The sequence below is a fragment of the Somniosus microcephalus genome, chromosome 3, assembly GCF_052327205.1.
Source record: "Somniosus microcephalus isolate GS21.2 chromosome 3, FLI_Smic_1.0, whole genome shotgun sequence".
Lineage (NCBI taxonomy): Eukaryota > Metazoa > Chordata > Chondrichthyes > Squaliformes > Somniosidae > Somniosus > Somniosus microcephalus.
In genome coordinates, this window is record NC_140989.1 from 176,216,670 (window position 1) to 176,233,392 (window position 16,723).

General features: G+C 45.4%; 1 protein-coding gene across 2 annotated transcripts in view; it reads left to right on the forward strand.

The window, feature by feature from the left end:
* kat14 (lysine acetyltransferase 14) overlaps window positions 1-16,723 on the forward strand; it is a 63,844-nt gene that overhangs the window by 34,269 nt on the left and 12,852 nt on the right. For both annotated transcript variants that reach the window (XM_085981962.1, XM_085981963.1), the window contains one exon: window positions 7,156-7,572. In XM_085981962.1, the coding sequence (XP_085838088.1) occupies window positions 7,156-7,572 (417 nt within the window). The remainder of the gene's footprint in view (window positions 1-7,155; window positions 7,573-16,723) is intronic.

The window sequence follows — 16,723 nt, forward strand, 5'->3', positions numbered from 1 at the left end:
CTGTGGAATTCCCTGCCACAGAGGGCTGTGAAGGCTAATTCAATAAATATTTTCAAGAGAGAATTGGATATATTTCTGAAGGCTAAGGGGATTAAGGGTTACGGAGATAAGGCGGGGACGGGGTACTGAACTGGTAAGATCAGCTAAGATCTCAGACGAAGATCAGCCATGATCTCATTGAATGGCGGAGCGGGCTCGAGGGGCCGAATGGCCTACTCCTGTTCCTATCTCTATGTTAACTGAAGCAATACCTCCCTATTTTTATATTCTATCCCCCTAGCAATGAAAGCCAACATTCCATTGGCCTTCTTAATCACTTGCTGCACCTGCATACTAACCTTTTGAGTTTCGTGCACCAGGACCCCCAGATCCCTTTGTACTTCAGTACTTTCCAGTTTCTTGCCATTAAGATAATAACTTGCTCTACGATTTTTCCTGCCAAAGTGCATAACCTCACACTTTCCAGTATTGTATTCCATCTGCCAAATCTCTGCCCCACTTACTTAGCCTGTCTATGTCCCCTTGAAGGTTTTTTATGTCCTCCTCACTCACTACTTTCCCTCCCATCTTAGTATCATCTGCAAACTTTGATATGTTACACTTGGTCCCCTCCTCCAAATCGTTAATATAGATTGTAAAGAGTTGGGGACCCAGCACTGACCCCTGCGGAACACCACTAGTTACTGATTGCCAGTCTGAGAATGAACCATTTATCCCAACTCTCTGCCTTCTGTTAGATAGCCAATCCTCTATCCATGCCAGAATATTACCCCCAATCCCGTGATTTTTTATCTTAAGCAATAATCTTTTGTGTGGCACCTTGTCAAATGCCTTTTGGAAGTCTAAATACACTACGTCCACTGGTTCCCCTTTATCCACCCTATATGTTACTTCCTCACTGGCAGGGCAAGAGATAGCTGCCAGGTGTGAGAGAGAAACAAAAGGAAAGGGGGGGGGGGGGGAGGTGGAAAAGGAATGGAAAAATTACAAGAAAAAATGTGTAATAGGGGCCGAGGTTATGATCTGAAATTGTTGAACTCGATATTGAGTCCGGAAGGCTGCAGAGTGCCTAATCGGAAGATGAGGTGCTGTTCCTCGAGTTTACGTTGAGCTTCCATGGAACAATACAAGAGGCCAAGGACGGTGAGGTCCGAGTGGGAATGGAGCGGTGAATTAAAATGACAGGCGACCGGAAGCTCGGGGTCACCCTTACGGACTGAACGGAGGTGTTCCGCAAAGCGGTCACCCAATCTGCGTTTGGCCTCCCCAATGTAGAGGAGACCGCATTGTGAGCAGCGAATACAGTATACTAGATTGTGAGAAGTACAAGTAAATCGCTGTTTCACCTGGAAGGGGTGTTTGGGGCCCTGGACAGTGGGAAGGGAGGAGGTATAGGGGCAGGTGTTACATCTCCTCCGCTTGCACGAGAAGGTGCCAGGCGAAGGGGAAGGGCTGTTTGGGGTGATAGAGGAGTGGACTAGGGTGTCTCGGAGGGAGCGGTCCCTACGGAATGCTGAAAGGGGAGGGGAGGGGAAGATACGTTTGGTGGTGGGATCACTTTGGAGGTAGCAGAAATGGTGGAGGATGATCCGTTGAATGTGGAGGCTGGTGGGGTGAAAGGTGAGGACAAGGGGAACCCTATCGTGGTTCCGGGAGGGAGGGGCAGGGGTGAGGGCAGAAGTGCGGGAGATAGAACTGACACGGTCGAGGGCAGTGTCAACCACGGTAGAGGGGAATCCTCGGTTGCGGAAAAAGGAAGACATGTCTGAAGCACTGGTGTGGAAGGTGGCATCGTCGGAGCAGATACGACGGAGAAACTGGGAGAATGGAATAGAGTCCTTACAGGAAGCGGGGTGGGAGGAAGTGTAGTCCAGGTAGCTGTGGGAGTCAGTGGGCTTGTAGTGAATATTGGTCGATAACCTATCCCCAGAGATGGAGACGGAGAAGTCGAGGAAGGGAAGGGAAGGGAAGAGTCAGAGATGGACCATGTGAAGGTGAGGGAAGGGTGGAAATTGGAGGCAAAGTGAATGAAATTGTCAAGTTCGGGGCGAGAGCAGGAAATGGCACCGATACAGTCATTAATGTATCGGAAAAAGAGGTGAGGGAGGGGACCCCAGCCTGTCCAGTCTCTCTTCATAGCTGAAGCGCTCCAGCCCAGGTAACATCCTGGTTAATCTCCTCTGCACCCTCTCCAATGCAATCACATCCCTCCTATATATAGTGTGGTGACCAGAACTGCACACACTATTCCAGCTGTGGCCTAACTAACGTTTTGTACAACTCCATCATAACCTCCCTGCTCTTATATTCTATGCCTTGGCTAATGAAGGCAAGTATCCCGCATGCCTTTTTAACCACCTTATCTACCTATCCTGCTGCCTTCAGGGATCTATGTACATGCACACCAAAGTTCCTCTGATCCTCTGTCCTTCCTAGGATCCTACCATTCATTGTGTATTCCCTTGCCTTGTTTGTCCTCCCAAAATGCATCACTTCAGACTTTTCGGGGTTAAATTCCATTTGCCACTGTTCTGCCCATCTAACCATCCCATCTGTATTGTCCTGTAGCCTGAGGCTTCCCTCCTTGTTATTTACCACTCCACCAATTTTCATGTCATCTGCGAACTTACTGATCATGCCTCCTACATTCATATCTAAATCACTAATGTACACTACAAATAGCAAAGGACCCAGCACCGATCCCTGCGGTACACCACTGGACACAGGCTTCCAGTCACAAAAACAACCTTCGACCATCACCCTCTGCCTCCTGCAACTAAGCCAATTTTGGATCCAATGTGCCAAATTGCCCTGGATTCCATGGGCTCTTACCTTCTTGACCAGTCTCCCATGTGGGACTTTGTCAAAAGCCTTACTGAAGTCCATGTAGACTACATCAACTGCACTACCCTCATCCACACACCTAGTCATCCCCTCTCAAAATTCAATCAAGTTGGTCAGACATGATCTCCCCCTGACAAAGCCATGCTGACTATCCCTGATTAATCTCTGCCTCTCCAAGTGGAGACTAATTCTGTCCCTCAGAATTTTTTCCAATAATTTTCCTACCACTGATGTTAGGCTCACTGGCCTGTAATTCCCTGGTTTATCCCTACTAGCCTTCTTGAACAGTGGTACTACGTTAGCTGTTCTCCAGTCCTCTGGCACCTCCCCTGTGGCCAGAGAGGTTCTGAAAATTTGTGTCCGAGCCCCTGCAATCTCCTCCCTTGCCTCACACAGCAGCCTGGGATACATCCCGTCGGGACCTGGGGATTTATCCACTTTAAAGCCCGCTAAAACCGCTAGTACCTTCTCCCTCTCAACACTAATTTGTTCAATTATATCACAAAATCCCCCTGCCTGATTTCTATGCCTACATCACCCTTCTCCATAGTGAACACACATGCTAAATATTAATTTAAAACCTCACCTCCATCTTCCGGCTCTACACACAGATTGCCACTTTGGTCCCTAATGGGCCCTACTCTTTCCCTGGTTAACCTCTTGCCCTTAACATGCTTATAAAACACCTTGGAATTTTCCTTTATTTTGCCCGCCAGTGTTTTTTTCATGCCCCCTCTTCGCTGTCCTAATTTCTTTTTTAAGTACCCCCCCCTGCACTTTCTATACTCCTCTAGGGCTTCCATTGTTTTTAGTCCTTTGTATCTGCCAAAAGCCTCCCTTTTTTCCCTAATCCATTCTTGTATATCTCTTGACATCCAGGATTCCTTGGGCTTGTTGGTCCCACCCTTGACCTTTACGGGAACATAGAAACATAGAAGATAGGAGCAGGAGTCGGCCATTCGGCCCCTCGAGCCTGTGCCGCCATTCAATGAGATCATGGCTGATCATCCAAATTCAGCACCCTGTTCCTGCCTTCTCTCCATATCCCTTGATCCCTTTAGCCTTAAGAAATATATCTAACTCCTTGAATATATTTAAGTAATTGGCCTCAACTGCCTTCTTTGGTAGAGAATTCCACAGGTTCACCACTCTCTGGGTGAAGAAATTCCTCCTCGTCTCTGTCCTAAATGGCTTACCCCTTATTCTTAACATGTTGGCATTGTACTCTCTCTATTTCCTTTCTGAAAGACTCCCATTGCTCTGGTGTGGATTTTCCTACAAGAAGCTGATCCCAGTCCATTTTGGCCAGATCCTGCCTTATCAAATTAAAATCGTCCTTCCCCCAATTTAGAACCTTTATTTCCGGTCCATCTTTGCCCTTTTCCAAGACTACCTTAAACTCGTCCCTTTCTCTCCATTACTCTTTTACTGTGTCTTGCTACTTCCCCCTTTCTGTGTTATTCCTACTACTCTTTTCCTATGCCTCTGTTATTCTCCCTTTTGTGTTTTCTCTCTCTGTTTCCCTTTACGTTCTGTTTTTCACTGTTACTCTTGCCCTGTATCTCTGCTGGTCACATTTATCTGTTACTCTTTCCCTTTTTCTTTCTTGGTTGATTTGTCCCTTTGTCTCAGTTAATTTTCCATTTTTCTCTGTTTTCTCTCCCATTGATCCTGTTTTCCTTGTTGCCACAGCAATCTTTCCCATTCAATCCTTTTCCTCTAGTGATCATTCCCCATAGCATCCTTTCCCTCCAGAAATCTCTCCCAACTCTGCTCCTTCTCAGTGTGCTGTGTAAGATACCTCTGTGCCCTCCAGGCCCCCGAACAGCCGATCAGTAAACACTCATTTAGCAAGATTGAAAAGGTAAATGGGAACTGTGTAAGACTGACTGCACTTTTCCAAATTAAACATCATCTGCCAGTTATGAACCCAATCCCCCAACACATCAAGATCCGTCTGAAGCCATCGAGCATCGTCTATAGTCCTAACACCCACACAAATCTTAGAATCATCTGCAAATTTGCAGATCGTGTCCTCAACACCTACATTTCTGCATTGATGTTCCTCAGGGCGAACTGGGCCTCGACCTGAATAAACCACGAGGGCGCTTGCTGCTCCTAGAACTGCGGTAGCTTCAGCGAAATGGCGTTAGCTTCCATGCTGTGCTCTTCTTTTGCGAAAACGTTCACAAAAATGGGGTCACCGATGTAGGAATTAACGAATTCCTACGAATAATTGAGATCGACACCAGAGAACAATTAAACAGGTCTTTACTCAACGGAGATGCCACGAGGACTGCCTGGGCGGTCCCATGGTTTGCGACGTGATGTCATCGCGTTTGCCCGCGTTTTCCCATGCTCTTAAAGGGGCCACGCCCCGTACATGCAAACTCTATATACAAAACACAGTAATGGTACAGGTTTAGGCTGGTGTTAGAACATCGTTAAAGAGAATTATATACAGTTAGCCAGAGTCATTCAGTGGTTCTGCCACAAGATCATTAATAAAAATAGTAAAGAGGAACGGTCCCAACGCTGATCCCTGCGGGACACCACTGGTGACCGGTCTTCAAACAGATCTAAATCCATCTATAACTACTTTTTGCTTACATCCTTCCAGCCAGTTCTCAATCCAGCTCAATATATTACCACTAATACAGGAAACTCTCTTTTAACCGGCACCTAAATAACCGGAAACCTCTCTTAACTGGCAAAATTCAGGAGTAGGTTCAGGTAAATTTTACTTCATATTAGTGGCCATGTAACCGGGGTTCCTGGATCTGTGGCCATGTAACCGAGGTTCCTGCACCTGTTACCATGCAACAGGGACTCCTGGATCGGTGGCCGTGTAACCAGGACTCCTGCACCTGTTGCTATGCAGCAGGGACTCCTGGATCTGTGGCCGTGTACGGGGCTCTCGTACCTTGGTAAGTATACCACTCTGTAATCCGAACTTTTAGATCAACCGGCACCACGCCGATCCCGTCGGTGCCGGATAAAAAAGAGTTTCCTGTACTAGAGGCTTCGATCTTGTAGAGAAACCTCTTGTGTGGAACCTTATCAAAAGCTTTTTGGAAGCCCAATAGACAATGTCAACTGGGCTTCCCTCATCTATCATCTTGGTGACTTCTTCAAAAAATACAATCAAATTTCTAAGACATGGCCTCCTTTTTATGAAGCCATGTTGGATGTTCCTAATATAACCCTCTCTATCCAAGTAATCATATATTGTATTCCTAATTCCCTCAAGCAACTTTCTTATTACTGAAACTAATGGGCTTATAGTTACCTGGGACTGTCTTGTCTCCTTTTTTAAAGATGGGGACTATATTAGCCTCCTTCCAGTCTACAAGAACTGTTCCAGAATGCAATGAGTTATTAAAAATACAGGCTAGGGGTTCACACAGCACATGTCCCATCTCCCTGAGGACCCTCAGGTGGATATCATCCGGCCCAGCGGCTCAATCTATTTTCAGGTACTTAATTCTATCTACAACGATATGTTCATCTATGTTAATATTACTAGTTTTATTATTAAAATCATTAAATTCTAACAGTCGAACATGTCTTCAAGAGTGAAGACCGATGCAAAGTACTCATTTAATATTTCCGCCATACCCAGTGAGTCCCTTGTAACCTATCCTTGAACATCCTTCAATGGCCCAGTGCAGTTTTTGACAGTTCTCTGACTCTTCACATAACTGAAAAAGCTTTTCCCAGTACCTCCACAATTGTCTGCGATCCTTTTTGCCATTATCATTTTAGTTGATCTAATAGCAGCCTTTGTTTTCTTTAGCAGTTCCTTGTACTTAACTCTGTTTAGTTGAGTAGTAAATGCCTTTAATTTATAGAAACATTTTTGTTTACATCTTATTTATCTTTGTACATGACCAGTCAGCCACCTTGGCTTTTTCTTACCACACTCCCTTCTTTTGACTTTGGGTACATATTTATCTTCCGCATTTATTATCTTATTAAAAACTTTCCATTTGTATTGTACATCGGTCTCATCATCACCCAGCAGGGTTAGCCAATTTACCCGTATCAAATTGTCTGCCATTTTAGTGAAGTTTTCCCCTTCTGATACCTTTTGTATGCATCTACGTATCCCATTTGAAACTTTTTTTATTCTTGAATTTGGATCTACTTCTCCGTTTGTGCAATCCTGGTCTGTGCTACATAGAAGTGTGCCCGATATTCATGGCTGAGACTTTGGTTTTTATTTGTTTCAATGGTATGGGAAACTAGCTGTCGGCATTTGCTAGATGAAATGTTTGATTGAGTAATGTGTTGATTTGCTTCACTTCTTAGTTGTCAAACCGCCCTTGGATCCAATTATTACAGTGGAAGGGCTTCGAAAACGCGTGAGTCGTAACCCTGTGGAAACGGCCATGGAATTGAAGGAGAAACGCTCCCGCACTCAGGAAGCCAAGGACATTCGGCGTGCTCAGAAGGAAGCTGCTGGCTTCATCGACAGGAGCACGTCATCGACCCCAGTAAAGTTCTCCAGCCGGACTCGCAGGTCAGAACTGATCCTGGAGAAAGGAGAGGTGATCGACTTTTCCTCCCTGAGCTCTTCAGATCGGACTCCACTTACCAGCCCCTCCCCATCCCCCTCGCTGGACTTTTCTGCTCCTGGGACCCCATTATCTCATTCAGCCACTCCTAGCCTCTTGTCCGAGGCAGACCTTATTCCTGATGTCATGCCCCCCCAGGCACTGTTTCATGGTAAGAACTCATTTGGTTGTGGTGGATTATAGTGACTTTGCTTGGTTTAGGCTATTGACAGGAAAGCATACCTAGGTAGTGCTGCACTGTCAGATGTGCTGTCTTTCAGATGAGACGTTAAACTGAGGTCTCGTCTGCTCTCTCAGGTGGACATAAAAGATCCCACGGCACTATTTCAAATAAGAGCAGGGGAGTTGTCCCTGGTGTCCTGGCCAATATTTATCCCTCAACCAACATCACTAAACCAGATGATCTGGTCATTTATCTAATTGCTGTTTGTGGGTGCTTGCTGTGTGCCAATTGGCTGCTGCGTTTTCTACATTACAATAGAGTCTACACTTCAAAAAGCACGTCATAGGGTGTTCCAAAGCGCTTTACAATAAAAGGTCATGAAAGGTGCTATAGAAATACAAGCCTTTCTTTTTCTTTTATTTAATATTCATAAAGCAGGAAAAGTTTTACTATGTTTCATTTGAACAAAAAAGGAAATCTTCAGAGGAGCATGTTTTGTTCAGATTGCCTCCCAATGTCTATGTGATAAATATTTCTTGGCTTTTGAATAGTTGTTTCCTGGGATTGGGCAGTTCCATTTTGGCTCCCAGGCCAGTCTGAAGTTGTGGCTCCCATTGCAATGAATGGATCCATTCTGAGACAGATGGGTCTCCTCTCCATGGAATGACCTGGACACTTGACAATGTGGGTCGCTGTTGTGGTTAACAAAAATGTAAATAAAAAATATTTCTTTAAATATAGTTATTAGAATGAACAGTGGGGCTACATATTCCTGGAGACTCCTTCCCCTTTAAGCTATTACCACACCGATTATTTGAGTTACAGCGTAAGGCTGCATTGTCGGACCTTTCGACTTCCCCCTAATAGATGTCGTATCACAGCACTCTTTAATCAGTAAATATATACAGAGAGTGAGGTGAGTAAAGACAGCTGTGGCTAAGCTGCCCTGTTTGGCTTTAAACAGAAGTTGTTATGAAAATGCAATGAAGCCAAAAAAATGTCTGCTAAAAGTTGAGAGATTTTAAAGTTGAAGATTGGAGAATTTATAAGAAACATAGAAACATAGAAGATAGGAGCAGGAGTAGGCCATTCGGCCCCTCGAGCCTGCTCCGCCATTCAATGAGATCGTGGCTGATCATCCAAACTCTGTACCCTGTCCCTGCCTTCTCCCCATACCCCTTGATCCCTTTAGCCTTAAGAAATATCTCGAACTCCTTCTTGAATATATTTAATGAATTGGTCTCAACTGCCTTCTGTGGTAGAGAATTCCACAGGTTCACCACTCTCTGGGTGAAGAAATTCCTCCTCATCTCAGTCCTAAATTGGCCAATAGCCTATACCAAGAAGAAAGAACTTTCATTTCTATCGCGCCTTTCACCACCTCAGGACGTCGCAAAGCACTTTACAGCCAATGAAGTACTTCTGAAGTGTAGTCTCTGTTATAATGTAGGGCAGCGCGGCAGCCAATTTGTGCACAGCAAGGCTCCACAAACAGCAATGAGATAATGAGCAGATAATCTGTTTTAGTAATCAAAACAGAAAATGCTGGAAATACTCAGCAGGTCAGGCAGCATCTGTGGAGAGAAAAACAGAGTTAACGTTTCAGGTCAATGACCTATCATCAGAATCTGTTTTAGTAATGTTGGTTGATATATCTCTTTACAAGAATGTCTTTCTATTCTATTTTAGTGTCTGTGTTATTTACTGATCACCCACAGGCTCCCTGTTCCAGTCTATCTGATCATTTTTAGTGTCATTAGTTATATATAATTTCACGTGTGGATATAAGCCAGTTCCAAAGTGTGTGTTTTTACCTTCATTTATCTGGTGCTGGTCCTTTATCTGTTTTAGAAGGGTTGTTGGTTTGAGCCCTTTGTCACCAAGTGATGTTTCACAACACTCACTGGCTGGGAATGCGCATTGTGACAATAAACAGGTGACAAACGGTTGCCAACAGTCTCTCCAGAGCAGTTAATTGTCACTGTCATCAGGTAACGTGTTTCATTGTTTCACAAAATGAGGAACAGCAACTCGTCTTAAAACTCCATCCCACTCCCGCTGATCTCTCTGTTCTCGGCCCCCTACACTGTTCCAATGACGCTCGGCACAAACTTGAGGAACAGCACCTCATCTTTCGATTAGGCACTTTAAAACAGCATTCGCAGTATTTTGCTTTGATCAAAAATCTACCTGTGCCGCTGGCTGGATCACAGTGCAGCCCTTTGTGCATTAAGGATAAGGGATCAGACACGATTTCCACAAGAATACAGAGTACCCTGGCGAGGAGGTTCATCTCTACACCATGGCACAAAATGACTGGATGTAGCTTCAATCTCCGCCAGTGTGTGAGAGGCAAGGAAAGGAGAGCTGCTGGGCAAGGCCAGATATGGTGCATCCACCACGCTGCCCTTGCTTGCTTAAGACTGGCTTGTCTGAAAGCTGCATTCTCAGCTGTGGGGAGGGCAGGGAGCTTTCAAGGGGCAGAAATATGGTGTGTGGCATCTTTAGAAGGTAACATATTCTCAAATAAAACTTGCAAGATCCAGTGGATAAATGCGAGGTTATCCACTTTGGTGGCAAAAACAGGAAGGCAGATTATTATCTGAATGGCAATAGATTGGAAGAAGGGGAAGTGCAACGAGACCTGGGTGTCCTTGTGCACCAGTCACTGAAGGTAAGCATGCAGGTGCAGCAGACGGTTAAGAAGGCAAATGGTATGTTGGCCTTCATAGTGGGAGGATTTGAGTACGGGAACGAGGATGTCTTGCTGCAGTTGTACAGGGCCTTGGTGAGACCACATCTTGAGTATTGTGTGCAGTTTTGGTCGCCTTATCTGAGGAAGGATGTTCTTGCCATGGAGGGAGTGCAGCGAAGGTTCACCAGACTGATACCTGGGATGGCAGGAATGACGTATGAGGAGAGATTGGGTCGATTGGGCTTGTACTCGCTGGAGTTTAGAAGAATAAGAGGGGATCTCATTGAAACTTATAAAATTCTGACAGGACTGGACAGACTAGATGCAGGAAGGATGTTCCCGATGGTCGGGGAGTCCAGAACCAGGGGTCACAGTCTAAGGATAAGGGGTAGGCCATTTAGGACAGAGATGAGGAGGAATTTCTTCACCCAGAGACTGGTGAACCTGTGGAATTCTCTACCACAGAAGGCAGTAGAGGCCAATACATTAAATATATTCAAGAAGGAGTTGGATATATTTCTTAAGGCTAAAGGGATCAAGGGATGTGGAGAGAAAGCAGGGACCGGGTACTGAATTTGGATGATCAGCCATGATCGTATTGAATGGCAGAGGGGCCGAATGGCCTACTCCTGCTCCTAGCTTCTATGTTAAGTATATTAAATTAATCTTATGCAGAGTTTTAACACGACAACTTGCATTTATACAAACACAGTAAAATGTCCCAAGGTGCTTCACAAGAGCGTTATCAGACAAAATTGACACTGAGCAGCATAAAGAGATATTGGGACAGGTGACCAAAAGTTTGGTCAAAGTAGTTGGGGCCTAGGCAGCTGAAGGCCCGGCCACCAATGGTGGCGCGATAAAACTCGGGGGTTCACAAGAGGCCAGAATTGGAGGAGCATAGAGATCTTGCAGGGTTGTAGGCAATGTTCCCCCTAAATTTTTTTGTGCGCTGCCCATTCACGTGCAAAACTTAACATTGGAAAAGCTGGTCCCGGGCTGCGCAGGACCGGCAAGCAGCTGCGTGGCCACGCAGCTTAGAGGGAACATTAGTTGTAGGGCTGGAGGAGGTTACAGAGATAGGGAGGGGCGAGGCCATGGAGGGAATTTGAAAACAAGAATGAGACTTTTAAAATCGAGGCATTTCCGGGCAGTGAGCCATTGTTGGTCAGCGAGCACAGTGATGATAGGTGAACCTGTATATAGAATTTTTAATGTGGAGAGAATCAGTTTTCGTTGTTACTTTTGGGAGGCAGAGGGGTAAGCAAGAGGTACTCAGCAGATCAGGCACCATCTGTGGAGAGAGAAACAGAGTTAACGTTTCAGGTCGATGATCTTTCGTTAAGTCATCGACCTGAAACGTTAACTCTGTTTCTCTCCACAGATGCTGCCTGACCTGCTGAGTATTTCCAGTATTTTCTGTTTCTATTTCAGATTTCCAGCATCCGCAATATTTTGGTTTTGCTTTAGTAAGCAAGAGTTCAATCTCTCTCTACTTGTGGGAAAGATGAGAATTATTGCGGGCCAATGTTTGTTGCTCGGTGTTTTGCTTGAAGTTGGAAAAGCCAGTTATCCTCATAGCTTGTTTATATTGCAGAAATGCTTTCTGTGGCAATTGAATACTTGGCGACTGGCAGCCAGAGCTTGCCAATAAAGTCCCATTTTATACTAGCCACCCAGACTGTAAATTCTGGGTGACTTCTTGGAACTTCAGCAGCGATCCTATTTGCAGTCCAAGTATTGCAGAGTCTCGCTGCCTGGTGCCTTAGTTGTGTGCACGGTCAGTCACGTAGCAACTGCGTTTTTACACATGGCCCTGTTTTGTTCGGCTGGCACTGATGGCATTGTTATCCAATCGGAGGTATAGGTGAGTTATCGGCGAGAAGACGGCAACAAATTCTTCAAACTGTCCGGTGCTGCATTGAAACGGGAGCTGTTTAGGATTGAGTGTCCTGTGCACATTTGGGTGTGGTATGGCACTCAGACTGCAGAATGTAAACATTGGCTGTACAGCTGCCTCCTTTGATGGCCATACCTGGAGGAGTGATCAGGATGGGAGAGAGTAAGGGGGAAAAATTCAGTTGCTTGTGCCGCCAGTTAGCGCCTTAAGAGGGCGCCAATTGGGGCGCAAAGCAACTAGAGGCCGGGCGCGGCGATGCTTGTGCCGCTCGCGAAATTAACTAGACATTTTGCGGCAACGCTAAACACTTCCGCCACGATCTCCTGCGCCGGCGAATTGTGACGTCATTCGAGTGCGCAACGCCCCATTAGCGCCCCGGACCGGATATTGAGTGGCGCCCCCTGCCTTACTGCCTGCCGCTAGCAACGACAGGTTGAGGGGAGTGTTATGCTGTCAGAAAGGGACTAGGGGAGCGCTATGAAAGGCGACCGCTTCCTGCCTTTTTTTGTCGGTGACATTTTTGCACCACGCAGTCAGAGAGAGAGAGAGACTTCTGGAGAGATTCAACGCTGTGTGAAGGAGTTTTGAGTACTGAGCAGCACTTTGCAGGTTTATTTTGATTTGCCCTTCCTTGCTTCGCCAGCACTCTGAGGTAGCGCCTCGCTCCTCGGCGTTTGCGCCTTAAGACAGGTGTGAAGCGCCTGATTTAGCGCTCCAATCACCTCCAGGGGCGATAAAAGCCAAGTTTGCTGTCGGAGGCGATAATTAGTGCCAGGTGCTGAACTTTGCGCATGGCTGAGAACGGCGCCCCAAATGGGGTGATACCGAATTTTTCCCCCTAAAGGTTTTGCTGGGGACAAAGACATCCGAGGTGGAGGTGAGGGTGTTGTTGAGCAAATCCATGGCTATTTAAGTATCATGGCAATTGGAGGACCAACGGGTAGGCAGTTGGGAGTTTGAAAGTGCAGTTGTGAATGACTTGTAGAGATTTTTCCAGGGGTGGCACATAAGGAAGTGGGATTTGGAAAAGGGCAGGGGTATGTGGGTATTATATGGGGTACAAAGTGGTTGCTGGAGATGGCCTTGTCTGTGACAGATAGCATCCTTTGTAAACGGGAGCGAGAGTCCCACATGGTGGGTTCGATTTTCATTAAGCTGTCGGCAAGGAGGCGAGACTACAACTTTCGGGTTTTAGTCCCGCCTACATTAACGTTCGGCCAATCCACACGATTTTCCCTTGATTGACCTTGTTAAGCCCGCCCAGCGGGCTCAGCAGGCCAATTAAGGGCCACCCGGCAACAGGTGATGTCACAGACTGAAATTTCATCTGTCAAGAGGTCTTGACAGATGAAATATCAGTGTTTCACAGCTGTTTGAAGCTGTCAAACACTGACAGTCTGACTTCTAACCTGAGTCCTTCTACACAGACTCAGTTAGAACTCACTTTTGACAGCTCGCAGCCATTTTGCTTTCAGTGCCAGCTGAGTGATGGACTCCTGAAACCTAGAGGAAGAAAGGCTGTTAAGTTAAGTACAGGTAATTTAAATTTCTTTACACACTTTAGACACGCCAAACACACTTACCTTTGCACTCATGCACCCATCACTCACCTGAACACCGACATTGTGACCCCTCCAAGTCCTTCAACCCGACAGCCCGCCTGCTCTAACCTGGCGTGGTTTGGAGCCGACGGGAATCCCACACGACACCCCTCAAAATAGGGATTAGGCTAAAAACTGCCTGTTAACTACCTGTTAACAGGCATTTAATTGGCACTAATCCCTTCCTGCCTCGGGTCGGCGAGTCCCAGTGCGGGGCGGGTACCCGCCTCCTCTGAAACTTACATGGAGGTGGGTTTTGGGCTGGATGGTGTCGGGACCCCCGAATTCGGGATTTTCCCCCCCCCACACACCTGAAACCCCACCTGACGACGGCTCCAGGAAAATCGACCCCGGTATGTTGCCTACCTGGTACCAGAGTATATTAGATATTGGAAAGAGAGGGGGCGGATCCAGTCGTTGTGGGCCACGTTGGGACCAACGCCATAGGAAAGAGTAGGCAAGAGGTCCTGTTCAGAGAGCACCAGGAGCTGGGAGCTAAATTAAAAACAGGACATCAAGGGTTGCAATCTCTGGATTATTACTTGAGCCACTTGCAAATTGGCATAGGGATAAGCAGATTAGGGAGGTGAACCTGTGGCTGAAGGAGTGGTGTGGGAAAGAGGGGTTCCATTGCATGGGACACTGGTACCAGTACTGGGACAGGAAGGAACTGCACCGTTGGAACAGGCTCCACCTGAACCGGGCTGGGACCAGAGTCCTCGTGGAAAGGATAAATAGGGCGGTGACAAGGACTTTAAATTAGTAAGTGAGGGGAGGGTTCAGGTGTTAAAGGTAGTATGAATAATAATTCTAAAACAAACAAAAGGGAAGAGAGTAGACTAACAGTCAGACATTTTAGGCACCATCGATAAAGGGAAAACTAAAAGATGTAAAGTAATTAAATCACGATGTGTGAGTAAAACATTAGAGCAGGACAGGTGTGTGGCCCAAATAAGTGTTCTTTATAAAAACGCATGGCATATAAGGAATAAATTGAATGAATTGCAGGCACGATTTCAAATTGGAGGGTATGAAATGGTAGCCATTACTGAGACATGGCTGCAAGACAGTCAGGACTGGGAACTAAATATACCAGGTTATAAGGTCTACAGGAAAGATGGGGAGAATGGCAGAGGAGGAGGGGTAGCTTGGTGATTAAGGATGAAATCACTTCAATGATGAGAGGATATAACAAGGTAAGCAGACAGTGGAGACTCTATGGGTAGAATTAAGAAATAGAAAGACTGTAGTGGGAGTTGTGTATAGGCCCCCTGGTAGCAGCTGTGAAGTGGCAGAATGCATAAATGCAGAGATTAGACAAGCAGAGTGGTTTTAATGGGGGATTTAACTTTCATATATTTAGGATAAGCAGACTAGCTCGTGTCAGAAAGGTAGTGAGTTTCTTGAGTGTCAGGATACTTTTCTACAACAATATGCCCTAAAACCAACAAGGGGGCAGGCCATATTACATTTAATAATGAGTAATGAGCCAGATTTAGTTAACAGCCTAACAATGCATGAACATTTATCTAATAGCGATCATAATATGATTGAGTTCAACGTTATGTTTGAAAGGGAGAAACGTGAAACAGCTACTAATATTCTAGATTTAGGTAAGGCTGACTTCAACGGGATGAGACAGAGACTGTCCACAGTAAACTGGGAAATCTGTTAAATGGTTAAATCGACAGAAGATCAGCAGGAGATGTTCAAAAACGAATTTAATGTGATACAGAACCAGATTATACCCCTGAAGGGCAAGAGCTCTACTTGCCAAAAGAAAGTTATGGACAACTCGAGAGGTGAGGGACAACATCAAACTAAAAGAAAAAGCTACAAAAATGCAAAAAATAGCACAGATCCTAGTGACTGGGAGAAATGCAAAGAACAACAAAAGGTGACAAAACAGACAATAAGAGCTACAAAAAGGGAATGTGAATAAACACTTGCATGGGATATCAAAATAATTCTTTTACAATTATATTAGGAAGAAGAGGGTGGTCAGGAGCAATGTGGGCCCCTTGAGAATTGATGAGGGTGATATTGTAAATGAAAATAAGGAAATGGCAGACATGTTGAATAATTACTTTGCATCAGTATTTACAGTAGAGGTAGAGGATAGCATGCTGGACAATCCAAAGAAACGAATACTGAATCAGGGACAGGGACTTGCCAAAATTAAGATAAGCAAAATAACAGTAATGAAGAAAATAATGGCACTAACGAGTGACAAATCCCCAGGTCCAGATGGTTTCCATCCCAGGGTTTTAAAGGAAGTAGGTGAGAATATTACAGATGCCCTAACTACAATCTTCCAAAGTTCTCTCGATTCAGGAACCGTTCCTTTAGATTGGAAAATTGCACATGTCACTCTGCTATTTAAGAATGGTGAGAGAGAGAGACCAGAGAATTCTAAACCAGTTAGCCTAACGTCTGTTGTTGGGAAATTACTAGAGTCTATAATTAAGGATAGAGTGACTGAACACTGAACATTTTCAGCTGATCAGAGAGAGCCAGCCTGCATTTGTAAAGGGAAGGTCATGCCTGACAAACCTGATTGAATTTTTTGAAGAGGTGACTAAAGTATTGGACAGGGGAATGTCTATGGATGTTATTTATATGGACTTTCAGAAGGCATTCAATAAAGTCCCTCAGAAGAGACTGTCCGCTAAAGTTGAAGCTCATGGAATTGAGGGCAAATTATTGACCTGGTTAGGAAATTGGCTGAGCGACAGGAGACAAAATATAGGGATAATGGGTAGGTATGCTAATTGGTAGGATGTGACTAGTGGTGTTCCGCAAGGATCTGTGTTAGGGTCTTACCGTATTTATTAATGACTTAAATGATGGGATAGAGAGCCACATATCCAAGATTGTCGATGACACAAAGATAGGCGGCATTGTAGGCAGTGTAGATGGAAGCATAACATTACAAAGAGATAT